At 40.0% G+C, this 14,873-nt stretch overlaps 1 protein-coding gene across 4 annotated transcripts in view; it reads right to left on the bottom strand.

Moving 5' to 3' along the window:
• Positions 1-705: 705 nt before the first annotated feature.
• Positions 706-14,873, bottom strand: part of CDC27 (cell division cycle 27) — a 33,972-nt gene continuing 19,804 nt past the window's right edge. The window contains exons 6-20 of one of the 4 annotated variants that reach the window (XM_083471635.1): positions 14,297-14,451; positions 13,973-14,184; positions 12,466-12,580; positions 11,044-11,159; positions 10,089-10,188; positions 8,754-8,961; positions 8,083-8,252; positions 7,236-7,388; positions 6,754-6,962; positions 5,592-5,709; positions 5,346-5,474; positions 4,250-4,324; positions 3,205-3,389; positions 2,297-2,379; positions 706-2,060 (exon numbers count right to left, since the gene is read on the bottom strand). In XM_083471635.1, the coding sequence (XP_083327761.1) occupies positions 1,978-2,060; positions 2,297-2,379; positions 3,205-3,389; positions 4,250-4,324; positions 5,346-5,474; positions 5,592-5,709; positions 6,754-6,962; positions 7,236-7,388; positions 8,083-8,252; positions 8,754-8,961; positions 10,089-10,188; positions 11,044-11,159; positions 12,466-12,580; positions 13,973-14,184; positions 14,297-14,451 (2,111 nt within the window). In that variant the 3' untranslated portion in view covers positions 706-1,977. Of the gene's footprint in view, positions 2,061-2,296; positions 2,380-3,204; positions 3,390-4,249; positions 4,325-5,345; positions 5,475-5,591; positions 5,710-6,753; positions 6,963-7,235; positions 7,389-8,082; positions 8,256-8,753; positions 8,962-10,088; positions 10,189-11,043; positions 11,160-12,465; positions 12,581-13,972; positions 14,185-14,296; positions 14,452-14,873 lie in introns of all 4 variants that reach the window. The other 3 variants (XM_083471634.1, XM_083471637.1, XM_083471636.1) reach the window with 3 other exon arrangements.

Consider the following 14,873-nt stretch of genomic DNA (forward strand, 5'->3'; position numbering starts at 1 on the left):
CAGTAAGCCAGTCTGCTGACCTTATTTTGTGATATGTGAAAGCACTCCTGTCCCAGCAGTCATAGCAGATGATCTAATGAACAACTTATTTTCAAAATAGAACCACTCATTAAATGGAAAATGTAACAGATGACCTCACATTTTAAAAAGTATTTCTGAAAAGATCAACTTCTGCATAGCCATTGTAACTTTCTACAATCTCCACGCCTACTTCTAAAACAAAACTAACGACTGAATCCTATTGAGTTAATTGGGACTTACCCCAGGGTAAGAGGGTATCGAATTGGAGTCTTAAAACCTTTAAAAAATGAGCACAGTAAAGTACAAGCGGAGCTTGCAACAAAAAGTTCCAGTGTGGAGAATTGTGGATTCCTACCACTTTGTTCCTCCTCAGTCTATCTCCTACAGTGCGCCTAAATGAGCATGTTCTGTCCTTACCGGGCTGCTGTTAGGTCATCCCTTTATTTGGTTTTTCTTGAAGCTACTTGTTTTTTAACCTTGCAAACCTTGGGGTCCCCTCAAACCTGCTAATGCACCTTCCTCTTTTGTATGGACGGTGCTGCTTTGGCTACATAAGGACCATTGCCGTCTGCCTGACTCCTGCAGGTCTGTTCAGGAATTGAGCTCATTAGTTACAAATACAACAAAGGCCCTCGAAAATATATGCTGAAGCCTTTAAAAGATGTGGAAACTGATCACAATACATTTCTGTGAAATTTAAACCATTTTATTGTGCATAATTTGCTCTTTAAAACTGTAAGGTTATCATACACTTTCTTGATGGTCACTGCACAAAGGCCATCCAACCTTTGTTGCAGGAGTGCTACAAAGGAGGAAAATTTTGGCTTCTTTAACACAGCCTAGCATCCTTCCTCACAGAAATAGCCTCCTGGGGTCTAAATTCCTACAAGACATCGGAAGTACTCAAACTTACAGGATTAAAAAAAAAAAACCAAACAAAAAACAAAAAGGAGACAGATAATTGCACAATATTTTTTTTTTGCATCTGTTCATTCAGACAACACTTTACAAAATAGTTTTGAAGGGGATACTGCCGCAAACAGGTGGGGGGTGCACCACCAGTGTAAGGTTTTGATTGGATTAAGGCTTCCATTGTCTTCTTGGCATTCTGTTGTTGTGGATATATTTCATTGCATTCTTTCAACACTGCAAATCTACACACTTATTTTCTCTAGGAGTTTACAACTGCGATAGCATTTTTATATTCCCAACTGCCAGGTGCAATTGCAAGGAGCACCTGACAAGCAACCAACATCCTGTTATGGATTTGTGTTGCCTACAAATACCAGCAAATGATGTTGTAGAAGTTAGTTTGGTAACGTTAACTCCTGGGTAGAATACTAAAGTATTTTATGGAAGTCTCTATCCTGGCAGATTGACAAATCTAAAAGCAGGGACGCTGGGCTTTATATATTCTGTAATGTGTTTGTTCACAGGAGACACTGTTGTTTTTAAGGTCATTTACATTCTCTGGCATTTAAGTTACACTCTAATAGTATTCAGAAATGTCTTTAACACATTCCAGTCCTGTACTTCCACACTTGTCTCTGAAGAACGTGGAAATGGTCTCTGCTTACTGAAGAGGAAAGAGCCAAAACTAAGACACATTTCTGGGGAAGGAGCAAGAAACTGCTTCATCAGTTACTTTCCCACATCTCTCAGCTCCCATATAGCAAATCTTTTTTCCATGATAGGTTTCTCAACAAAAAGGAGGTTTAAAAAAAAAGTCTTTCCTCCTCAAAGAATCATGTTTATAAAGATGAAAGAGCCAAAGAGTCAAATAATGACCCAAAAATGCATTTCCATTAATTCTGTGTCAATTAAAATCTGATGAATGATGTGCCTGGGGTGTCGGTGGAGCATGAGAATGATGCTGTTTCTGTGGCAGGAGGAGAAGGGAAGAATCCAACAGTATCAGTCAGACACACATCCAAGCTCAGAATCCACCTTCTGAGGTTAAAATTCATCACTTTCTACTGCATGGAGCTGTGTGTCATCCGCGTCAGTCATGCTGCTTGCCTGGGACTCATCTGTGCCAACTTTTGGAAGAAAAACAAAATACACAAACAAATTAAGCCATTTCTAGAATTCTTGCACATTTCACAAAGTAGGGGCAAAATCTTGTATGAACAGACCATTCTATAGCAGACCTTAAATAGTATGTTCCAATCCAATTTATGGGATATATTATTTTATTATGTACACCACATATTATCTCTTTTTTTACTTGCCAACCTGCCCTCCCCTTGCAAGGCTCAAGAGCACCATACAGTACCTCTCCATAAGCAAACTGCTCCTGCCTGAGATGTCCACAATTCAGTTTCCACACTCTCAGTCTCTATGTGGACATGGCCTGCACTACCTATAAAACTTTCAGTCAGTTTGTGATGCTAATAGCAGAAACAATTTAGCATTTAAGCCAAGCATTTAGTATTTAGTTGTTAAAAGTATTTCATATACATTATCCAGTTGAGGCCATTCATTCATTCATTTTTTTACATTTACAGCCCACCTTTCCTTAAAGTAGCTCAAGACACAACATACACTGCTCGCCCTTTATTACACCCCTGTGACTTAGACTGAACAATAGTAACTGACTCCAAGGCTACCCAGCAAACTTCATGGCTGAGGGAGAATTTGAACCTGGGTCTCTCTGGTCCTAGTCCAGAACTCCATACATTTACACCACAGGGGGAGGGGGGGAAAAGGTCCGAGACTGCAAACATATTCTGGAGCTGACCCAACACAGCTCATTTTCATCTGTGGCCTTATGTAAAAGCTATAATTTGCACAAATACATCCATACTATGCATTTGTTTTAAATAACAGTGGCCGAGAGGAGGATGGCAGAAATAGCAAGGGTACTGTATGGAAGTAAGCAAAATGGCAGTTATGTACCAGGAATGTCAGCATGTCTGCTCCCCTTGAGACTCCAGCCTCCTCATTTGGTTTAGGCTTATTTATGCTCATTTATTTATAAGTATCACTTTCCAATCATAAGAGCCGCAAATTGCTTTTTAAAAAACTGAATAAAAAGTTGGAAAATGGCATTTTAGACTCCATGTTGCATGAAGTAACAGCCATGCTAAGTGCTAAGACCACTGCAATTACAACGCTTTCAAGTTATCTAAACAAGAAGCCTCTCCATTTGCTTCAAAGGGGGGGGGGAAACATCAAGAAGACCTGCCTGACTCATATGGGCAACATTCACTGATCTGCTCCTCTTGTGTTACAGGCTCTTCATCATCTGGAAGGTACCGCTTGTCAATGGCCTCTTTGATCTGGTTGTTGGCTCCTTTGGGATCCAAATCCATTGCCCAGGAAAAGTTCATCAGTGCGAGATGGGTCTGCCCCAACTTTTTATAAACCTAGCGAAACAACAATCATCAACTCCAATGTAAGTCAATAAATTAAATGTATGCAGCAATTGCTTGCCTCTACCAAATGGGAATATCTAGAGCTCTACATAAATGTCAAGAGTTGCTATTGGAGGGTGATTTGTCCATCCAGGCAACAATGTTCAACCTGTTCCTTATGGGGCTGAACAAGTTTGCAGTTCTGAGATATTGCAGATGCAGCTTTGTCTCCCAAGACTCAAGCTGGCCATGGAGTGCCTTCTACAACAGAACTCAAGCTGTATGCTAACTCCAACCCTTTCTGGACAGAAACAACCATCCAACTATTTTAGGGACCCTGTGTGCAGAGATCCACATTTTGAGGCTTGCCTTGCTAGCTAAGCCAAAAATTATAGTCACCAGCCCCCTGCCTAGCAAACCTCTTCACAAGCCTCTCTCTTTGTACAGTGGCAATCAAGGATTCCACATTGTTCCACTGCTTCAGTGTTGTTGTTTTTTTTTGGGGGGGGGTCAGTTTGGTCCCACTTGGCCAAGATGCCCCAGGTTCCTTGGCAGCACAGCTGTCAAAATTACAACTTCCCTTCCATCTTTGGAGGTGAAGAGAGGGTGGAGATTGGCACGCAATTGCCAGGATGGTCATTGCCCCATTCTGCAGCTTCAAAGTTGGCAGGAAGGCTAGTCACTCATCATATTTGCCTTATGGCACCCCTATTGTTGAAGCCTGGTGCAGCATAATCTATGAGCACAAACCTGTATAGCAAAGCCCTTCCCATAATCCTCAACAATCGCCTTGCTTTTCTTTGAATCAGAAAATGCAAGGGAACCCATCTTACAGCTGTAATTCAGAAGGTTATTCTCAGGCTGGTTCTTACCTTTCCTATTAAGAAGTAAACAAGAGACTCTTTGGGAACAATTTGCTTCAGTTCTTCAAGTTCTTGTAAAGCATACTGAAATGACCAAAAAAGACCCCAAACCATTGAGCAGTTTTTTCTGAGGATTATGAACCTAATAATAATTAATAATAATAATAATAATAATTTTATTTATATCCCACCCTCCCCAGCCGAAGCCGTGCTCCAAGCAGCTAACAACAGTAAAATGATATAACAATATTAGAGTTGATACCTTTGGTCACGAAGAGTCGGACACGACTAAATGACTAAAAAACAAAAACCTTTGGTACAATACAAATAAATATTTCTTCTGGCAATCCTAGTTAATTGTTTGACACATGTATTTTCTATGGGCGTAGAATTTGCAATATTATTATTTGCTAGAAAACACCAAGGCTTTTGGTTTCATGTGTACCTAGCCACCTGAAACACACCCACAAGGGACCAGGGAATGCAGGAAATTAATAGATACTGAACAGAGTGGGGAAAGACAGATCTCTCCTCCCCAAAACGGGATGACAGAAGTATAACAAGGTTCAAGAAATAGACAGCAACCAGGGCAAGAGAGCTGGTATAATTACAACAAAAAGGAAGGTGGGTTATATGAACAGCTGGGAGCGTTTTGAGGCACATGACTGTGTGAGCGTCAAATAATTTAGTGCCAGCTTGTAGATGGTCAGCATATTTTGTTTAGAAGGATTAAATGATCCAGACTAATTCAATATATCCATTCTCCCTTTCTCCCAAACTAGGAATCATATTATACCATAAACACTTGCTATAAGCAATATGACTGGGGAAGGAACCATTAGATAAAGCGAGATCTACTGATACTGTGGAACACAACTTGTATGAGGCGGCAATTAGATAAGAACAGACCCCAGAGCCCACAGAATTTATTAAAGAAAAAACCCAACAAATTCATAGGAACTTACTCCTAAATTAACATGTTTAGGATTGCCCTGCAGGTGTTATGCAATGGCTGTAGAGTGTGTCCAAGCTTTCAAAGGAAACACAAAATGTTGCTGTCCAAGAAACTCAAAAGTGCAGTTCAACCTCATTGCAAATTGCTCACCTTATACTTCTCATTTGCAAATAATACTGAGGCTCTATGGAATTTGCAGAGGGGGTTCTTGGGATCAATATTAATAGCTTTGTTCAAAGTATCCAAAGCCTTTTCAGATTTCTTCAGGGCATGCTGAACCTGAAAAAGAAATGATTTATTTATTTGTTTGTTTTAAAAAGACAGTGCTTGCTCATTGTTTGGATTTGCCAATGTCTATGTTCAGGCCAGGGGCAGAATGAAGCATGATTTACTTACAACTCCAATGTGGCACAACAAGACAGAGCTCTGAGGGTTGATATGAAGTGCTTTCTGGAAATGCATTTCTGCAAGGCTGAATTTCTCCTGTTTGTAGTAAATCATTCCCAACCCATACCTAGCAATTTTAAAACAAGACTGTATTAGGCACCAAGCTTGTATATTATTAGGAAGGACACTTTCTATAGGCTGAGAGTGTAAGTGCACAACATTAATTGAGTGGTTGACTTTGAGCAACACAGGTAAAATGAAAAAGATTTCATAACTGTAACAGCATCTACACAATATGTTAATATTCTACTTCCCTATTTTGAAGCAAAGCCTTTATATGATTGTTTCAGCACTGTCTAGTTCAAATACACTCTCCCTGTTACAATCCAAGTTAAGGTTTTCTCTCCCTACTCTTTATAAGCCTATAAACCATGGCAGCTGCTCAGAACTGCTTTGACATGGTAAGAGTTCCATCCTATTACCAATAATATAATATTTTGTAAGTCATTTTGTCAAATAAAATGTAGCACAGCAGCAACCCTCACATAAGTGGGGAGATATGGTTATATATTTTATAGTGCAGTGGCATCTAAGGTGTATTGCACAATGCATAAGATTATGCTTCAAGCAACTGCTTGGGAGCCCCAAGGGAGGTGCAGTGCTGATACAGAGGTGTTCCCTGTTCTCTCCAACATCTCACATAGGAAATGTTTGTCAAAGCCGAACCCTTTTGAGTTTCCAGAGATAAAGATTGCTTGAGGATGCTCAGTTTTAAATTTATATGGTGGTTTCATGCCAATTAATTATAATTATTATTATTGACTGTTTTATTGTTTAAGGCTTTTTGCTTAATGTTTTGAGCTTTACACATTTGAGAATGTATAACTGGGGGAGAATGGCATAACGAACCTTTCACGTGCTCCTGGCAGTGGTATGGAACCCTAACAATGCCACAGCCATTTTCAGAGGCAACTATGTCAGGACAGATGCATGTCAACTGGATGCAAGTCAGGGGTAGGTAAAGTTGGAGACAAAAAGAGGGATCCCAAAGAGACTGCAAGTAGACACCTAATTTTTTATCCTTGGGGATATTGTAACTCATACATTTTTTGCTTCTTCATTCTCTCCTTCTCCCACTCCTGGTCTTTAACTAATTAGAAGTATATCTTACCAGGCATTATAGTGCCGAGGATTCATTCTAATTGCATTCCTAAAGCAGGCTAATGCTTTCTCAAGTTCCTCTGTCAACACAAATTCATGCCCTAAGAGAGTGTAGGCGTAGGCATAATTTGGATCAACTTGTATAGCTCTCTGAAAGAACTTGATGGCAATGTCATGTTCCCGTTGCAAACTGAAGCAATTTCCTGCCGCACACCATGCCTGGAAGAAAGAAAAGCAAAATGGTAGAAGACATACAATAGTATTTTTCTCCCGTTTTTTGAGGAGAAAAGACAGAGTGCAATGGAAAAGACAGAGTGCAACAAGTCTGGATTTAACAGGTGCTCAAGTGCCTGTTTACATGACAACACCTTTGTGGATACTTGATTTTTTAAAAAATGTCAACCTCTAATTTACTTTTTCCACAATCAAGAGGTGAATCAGAGACTGAAGTGTGTTTTTAAAAATGCCACAACAAAATGACCATGATGATACCTCTGGTGAATTTTTATCCATATCAGTTAAGTCTTTTGAAAGCACCGAAAGAGCCACATCCTTCTGCAAATGCCACAGTGTTGTTGAGTAGATTTCCATCCCTTCCACTCGGTAGTTTTCAATCCTTCTTACTTCAGAGAATATCCTCTCAGCCTACGAGAGAAATTAACAAGTGGCATTTCAACAACATGAATTAAAAGACTTTCTGCATGATCACATTTGGATGATAATTGTGTGTGCACAATTCTTCCATATGGCTTCTCATAAGGGTTTTATTTCTTAGAATCACAGAGACCTTGGAGGTCCTTCTGCACAATGCAGGATGTAACCATGGCAGTGTCCCTGACAGTTATCCATTCTGCCTTGACCTCCACCTCCCAAGACATACTGTTGCAGATCTTACCTACATGTAGTTTTCCCTAATACTTAGCTGAAATCTTTCCATCCATTAGTCCTGCCCTCTAGAGCAAAAATTAACAAATTTGATCCATCTTCTGTGTGACAACCCTTCCATACATGCACAGAAGATGCTGCCTTCTCATATGTTAATACATGACCACAAGTTTAAATCTACTCTAATAGAGCGAGCATATAGGCTGCCCAGCACCAGAGAAGCCCTGTTGCTGTTAAGCCCGCTTGGGGAATTGTATGTAGGAGAGGGTCCCACGAAAGGCACTAACTATGCAGAGGCCGCCTTAAACTAGGAACTGATGTTGCATAGTTCAAAGATGAGAGAGTAATCCAAATCTATGTTAAGTGATCTTGAAAATATATGGGGGAGCACTTTTTTGTACAGTACATTGGCAGACATGCAGCACAGAATAGAAGCATTCCACATCATGCTCACCTGCATATATTCCGCAAGCTCAAAGTAAGCTCTTCCAATATGGCACAGTACCCAGCCCGTGTTGTAGTGGTGAGAAGGCAAATGACTCAGTATATGAATTGCTTCTTTACAGTTGTAAGAACACAAGGCTAAATAACCTTTCCCCATGTCACGGAGAAGGCTCATCAAACCTTCTAGGAGAAAAATGCAATAAATACACAGGAGAACAAAGGAGATTAAGAAAGTACCAGCCTAAAAGCCCTATAGTTTCAAAAACGGAACATATTCTCAAGAAGCCAAAATGAGAAATAGAAAATAAATAAAATGCCAGTATGTGGTCTAATGAACAAGGTGCTGACTAGGACCTAGATTCAAATCCTGACTCTGAGCCAAAGTTACACATTACAACCAAGTGCTAACTGGATTATTCTATATGTCTGCCAAAAATTGCAGTAGGTACAAAGAAGCATTCTTGATTATTTCCCTGCTATTACAGAATTCTCTTTCACTGGGAGAGTATAATGAACTTGGACATCATTCTAACAGTATCAGAAAGGAAAATGGTTTTAAATGCACACTATTTTGCCATGATTCTAACTGCATTTCCCCCCTTGTTTTTGTCTTATTCTCCACCCCCAGCCTTTGGAATGGCTTTACTACTACAAATGAATTCTTAGGAACAGTCCACACACCTGCTGCTGCTTTCTGTAACGTGAATGCCTGGATTTGTGGTGTTACGGAGGCAATCTTTCCTTCTGAAATGATGGACGAATCAAGTTTGGTGATTTCCAAACTGTCATTAATGTTTGGCTGTGTGATCCCTCCCTTATTGGTTTTACACTTTGTCTTTCGGTTTGCAATTTTGGGCGGAAACTTCATTTTTAACTTTTTACTATTTTCCTACGAGAAAAGAACAAATATATTTAAGAACTCGTTACCCTGCAACCAAAACCAAAAGCAAAGCAGAATATTCAGGGACAGAAATCTAGATGTACTGTTCTTTCTGGAATTTGAATCACTAAACTGGAGGGGAGAAAAGGCAATCCAACCCAACCTCCTATCATAAAGAAGAGCTCTCGAGTGACCTATCTGCTATCCAGAACACAGTGTGCAAGAATGAGGGAGCAGCCATCAAACTAAGCATCAGCACACAGGGGTTTGGAAGAAACTTAAGTCACATTTTAAGTATGATGTCTTTGGACTAGCCTGCGATTTTGTGCAGTACATATATATATTACTGAATACAAGATACCAAAAATGATGACACATTTATATAGCAGTATTAACCAGGTGACCAATAGGGTCTGTGATGCCCACAAAAGCTTTGCATCCAGCTTCTATTATTGTGCCCTTTGCTCTCATCTCCACTGGGAAAAGCTGCACGAAAAGGAGTATTTGAGTTCAGTTCTGCATACTAAGCAGTTCTCACCCAATATGAGCTGCTCAACAAAGAAAAGAAATGCATGACTCTGGATAATGGTAGAAAAACCCATGAGTTTAGGAATACTGGCAGAAAGTAGAACTGTTTGCAGAACATTTGCAAGTATGGCTTGAATACATGCTTTCTAGATGTGATCTTCCCCATCAGGGAATAAGGGTAAAAATCCAAAACAAGAGGTTAACCAGCTATGACCAGGGATGGAGGAACAGATGGAGTAGCAGAAAAGGCCAGACCTCTATGATCTTTATAACCGAAGAAGCAAAGTATTCTCTGTAATGGTATTGTTTTCATAGTTTACCATGATAATCTGTTTTGCAGCAAAACCAGGGAATCCTTAAAGTCTGCCATATTTATTATGGCACATGGTTTCATGGTCCACAGTCTACTTGAAGCAGATTCTACGCCGAAATAAATTTGTTTGTGTTCTAATTAGATTTGTAGCCCTCTTAAACGTTTCTGCTTTTCCTGTTGGCCCTTGTTAATTCCTCATGATACTATTGCAACATACGGATTCTCCAACTGCTCTCCATCCCCATATGAGATATCTGATCACCAAGGGCATCACAGCAGCTGGAGTCCCATTTACCTTTGTTGTAGAACTATCACTAGAGAATAGGCGTGAACTTCTTCGAGGCAGCACATTAGGTGGAGCAGCAATGGTTGGGCTCAATACCTGAGGGGTTGTACTGAAGAGAGAATAAACAAAACTTCTTAGTGCAACCGTTAACAACTCCTTGTGGAAATTAGGGCACGGATGGTATGCGCCCACCCCACTCTTCTACTTAGACATTCTAATGTCTAAGTAGAAATGTGGGCAGTATGACAACAACAAAAGAAAACGATGGAGAGAAACAATTACCTAGGAACAAGAAGACAATACCAGCAAGTCTGCCAAGGCAAGGCCCTAGTCTCACTATGGACTGGTTAGGCATTGTGGACCAATGATACCCGAGTGCTCTCTCTAGCACTGTTATGGTTGGACAGCCCCTGGTTTACTAGGGGGCTCCAGGCAATAAAACAAGTTGTGACATAGCTGGGCCTTATTGTGTGAGCAAGTCAACATACATAGAGCGAATAATTGTGCCTATAATTGGTATATAATTGGCGGTGAAGAGGGTCTACTTTGTCACCTCCATGCCATCCTCAAGTATACAACTTAGGTCCAGGATACCTGGCAGGCTGCCTCCCCCAGTACAGCTCAAGCTGAGCTTTAGGATCTTCTGTGGAGATCCTGCAGGTAGTTTCATGACCAGTGAATTGTCACTTGGTTACAATGCAGAAGTGGGCCGTCTCAATTATAGGACTCACCTTCTGAAATGCCTTCCCTCAGGTACACTGTGAAGAAGAGATAAGTTTTCCTGGACTCAACTTGATTTTTATTTATGTATGTTTGCTTTAAACTAGTTTTTAGGAAATGTTATTGAATACGATACTTTTATTATTTTTTAAGTAAGCTACATATATAATTTTATTCTATGAAACATATAAAATGTTTATAAATAAATAAAATCATGATCCAGGCGTAGGAAGACATTTCATACCTTGTCTGTGGGCCTGAACTCTGTGTTTGTGCAACAAGGATTGGCGTTACTTCCCGACTATTTCCGCTTTGTGAGAAGACTGATTTTGTTCCAGCTTGGCTTATTCTGGTGACAGTCTATATGTGGAAAAAACAGCACATCAGACCTATGACAGTGTTATTAAAAACCACTGGTATTGCTACTTACAACTCATAAAGCTAGGAGGAGTTATCTGCTAAAATATTAATAATAATAATAATAATAATAATAATAATAATAATAATAATAATAATATCCAGTCATTATGTGATCCAGAGAACTGCCTGATTAACCGAAAATGGCATGTATTTCTAAACACCAGTTGGCTATCCTGTCACATTCCTAGGCAAAGTCTTTCCCTTTTCCTCACACCATAGGCAGACCCAGTGCAACCCAAGAAAACCTATTTCCACACTATATTCACTAGATCAGGGCAACTGTGCACAATCCTGTGCACTATTAATTCCAGTGAGATTTTTTTTTGGGTGGTGAAACTTAAATTTATCACATACATTATCTCTAAACCAGGAAACAGACAAAGCAAAGTTACTTTGAATTAATGCACCTTTTTAGGAAGACTGAAATTTGCTAACCATCTCAATACTTGTGGCCAACCTTGGGGCTGAGAAATAGTCAATGAAAATACTAATGCCTGATTCAACTGTCCATTAACTTCCACACCAGTCTATGGAAAAGCACCCATTTTATGTAGTAGAAGTACTGGACAATGACCAGACTTTGGCAAATAAAGCAACTAATACATTTAACAGACATTAACAATAGGAGACAATGGTGGTAACTTTTATAACAACATTGCACAAGATATAGTTGTAAAGACTACCCTAGAAAATAAAAGAAATATTTGCCGATGTTAGCATTCAAAGATATTGTCTGCAAAAGTTATTGTATCGGAGATGAAGCAATCAGACAGTGTCTACCACTTCTCTCTGTGGTAGAGAGTTTGCCTGCAAAATAATTGGAGACGGGGCGCCAGCTTGCAAGGGTGACGGGGGGGGGCAGGGGGGCAATGTCACGTGCGTGATGCCACATACCCCGGCGTCATGTGCATGACATTGGAATGCCGGGAGAAGCCAAGGGTGGAGCCAAAGCAGCAGCTGCATGGCTTCAATGGCCGGCACTGCTATTGGTGGGAGGATGCTTCAACCCTCCTTCCCCTCCACGGCAGCAGGAGAAAGAGAAGAAGCCAGCCACTGGAGCCGCTCCATGCTTTGGCCCCCAGAAGCTGATGCCCCTGACTGGAGAGCAAATACACAGAAACTGAACACCCATCAAGTTGCTTTGACAAAACTAAAGTTTTCTTCTTGTGACTTTTTAGAACAATTATCCAGATTTTTATATTTCCTTGCCTTCAATCTCACATGCACACCCTTGAATGCAAGGTACCTTCTTGGAAGGGGCTCCTGGAGGTGGCACATCAATTACTGAAGAAGAATTTGTGCAGTTTTGTAAATAGGATCCATCTCCCGGGCTAGGGGTTTCTAATGGCAAGATTCCAAAGCTGAGAAAACATACAAGAATGTTTGAAAATATGCACGATTCCTCAAAGAGAGAAGTGAGTGGGCAAGGAGAAAAGAGAGAATCTTACTTTATAAACTAAGGACAAATTGCAGGGCAAAGGAATTTATAAGCCCCAGTGAAAATAAGTTTCTAGACAAACAGTTTCCTCATTGTTACATACACAAGCTTGAGGACATAAAAGCAAGAAGTTCTAGTGATCAACAATAAGGTATGTAAAAAGAAGCTCCAGTTCTTTGAGGACAAACACACATTTTTCACATATATCCCAATACTTTCATATAATATTGCAGTATTTGTATACAGCTTGGTGGCATCAACCATGTTCAAAACAATGTGCATGTGTGGTTTTAAATAGAGGAAACTAACAAATTTATCACCGAAACACTCACATGTGGCATGTTGTGGTCAAGAGGACAACTCTCCTAAGCATGCCTTCATGCAATTCATGGTCAAGCAGGAAAGCCCTATGTGTTTGGGTCTCCCATACTAACACTTCATACACTGTAACTTATTTTGTCAAATAGTGCTTCTAAATGCTCACAAGCCCCACTTCTTATATCAATTCCTGAAATGTAGCTATATTTTTCTATTACAGCAGTAACTACTAAAAAAATGTGAATTAACAGACTCAGACTGCAATCCTAAACTTAAAGCAACCCCCCCTGAACAGTGCGAGGTCTGCTTCTGAATAAACATGCACAGGACTGTTCTGATATTGCATCTTAAGCATTTGTACACTTCAGCAGAGGCATAAACACATGAACGCAGGGGAGAATTTAGAAATGGATCTTTTGTTTTATGCAGGCAGTGGCAGGACAAACTTTTCTGTCTCTGTCCAAGAGAATAAAAAGAGACACACATATCACTTAAAAATGGCACCGTTTATAAATCGGTGGAATAACATTTCAAGTCTCTCCAAACATTATCCTACTGACTTGAAAGCCACCAAAAGAGTGCAAAGGGAGTTATTCTCAGAGAAATAGCTGAACCAGAGTTTGTCAGCAAATTCTACTCTATTAATTTAGGTCTTAATCAGACCTATGGATTTATCTACCACCTAGCAAATCTGGGAAGAATATGTAGTCACCAATTACTGCTGCTGTGAATGGTTATGGTTCTTGTACACATTTAAACTTTATATACAGATGTCACAGATCCTCTGGACCTCTAATATATCATAGCCCCTACTACAAAATATTTGGGTTTCCTGCACCAATGTGTGTGACTATGCATCTAAAATAGTGAGCTCTAATCCATGAAAGCTTATGCCACAGTAATTTTGCTAATCTTTACAGTGTCACAGGACTCTGCTGTTTTTCTTATAGTCATCTTCAGTAGGCAGCCTTGAGGATACTTCAGATTCTTTTTTTACCTTGGTGTTAATGGACTCAGAGCAGCTGGTCCACCCAGAAGACTCCGGCCAGTTTTTGGTTTGTTTTGAGCCTGTTTAGTTAAGAAGGCAGTTCCCGATCCAAGAGGTACAGCATCTGGTGAAATTACAGCCGAATCAATATAAGAGATGGAGGAATCTGTGTTGGAGGAATATTTAGAGTTGGAGGACTCCAGGTTGAGTCTATTTAATTCCTGAAATGGAAAAAAAAATAAAATAAGAAAAAGCAGCACGCTTTTTTTTTTTTTTGCAATGATCACTCTCAGTGTAAGCAATGATGGTAAAATATGGCTGATAAAAACTTACAAGCGTGTCTTGCGGCGTTTCTGTAAGAACTGTCTCTGGCTGTCTGTGGGTTATGCTGTGATTAGACACCACTGTTGTGCATGTGTTAGGCAAGCAGCTGCTGAAGTTCTGTATAGATGTTAACTTGAATGTTTGGTCAGGGTCTGGCTTTTCACCTGTGTGAATGAAGAGAAAGGGATTTGGGGTAAGGGAAAAGGCTTCTTTCCAATGTGACACAAATGAAGAGATTAAAATGTTATGTGTTGCCCCCCCATCCCAACAGCGGCACAGTATGGAACTGCTGTCTGAACTTATTGGTGCATGGTGCTGTTAATATCCAGTTGTTTAAAATGCGTTTTTAAAAAAGATACCCATCAAGTATAACAATTAGAGCATGGCATACATCTTCACAAACACATCCTTAAATGCATTTCACATTATTACTGAAGACTTTGTGTTACAGGAAAGCTAGTAGAGACCTAACTGCTGATGTTACTATTTCCACCAGGGGGAAGCTATTTTACTATGCATCACTAACAATACATGAAGTGCCAAGATCCATCTAGTCCTGCATTAATCTTTCTCCAACAGTGATCAG

Source organism: Podarcis liolepis (genome assembly GCF_965112155.1).
Source record: "Podarcis liolepis genome assembly, chromosome: 13".
Classification (NCBI taxonomy): Eukaryota; Metazoa; Chordata; class Lepidosauria; order Squamata; family Lacertidae; genus Podarcis; species Podarcis liolepis.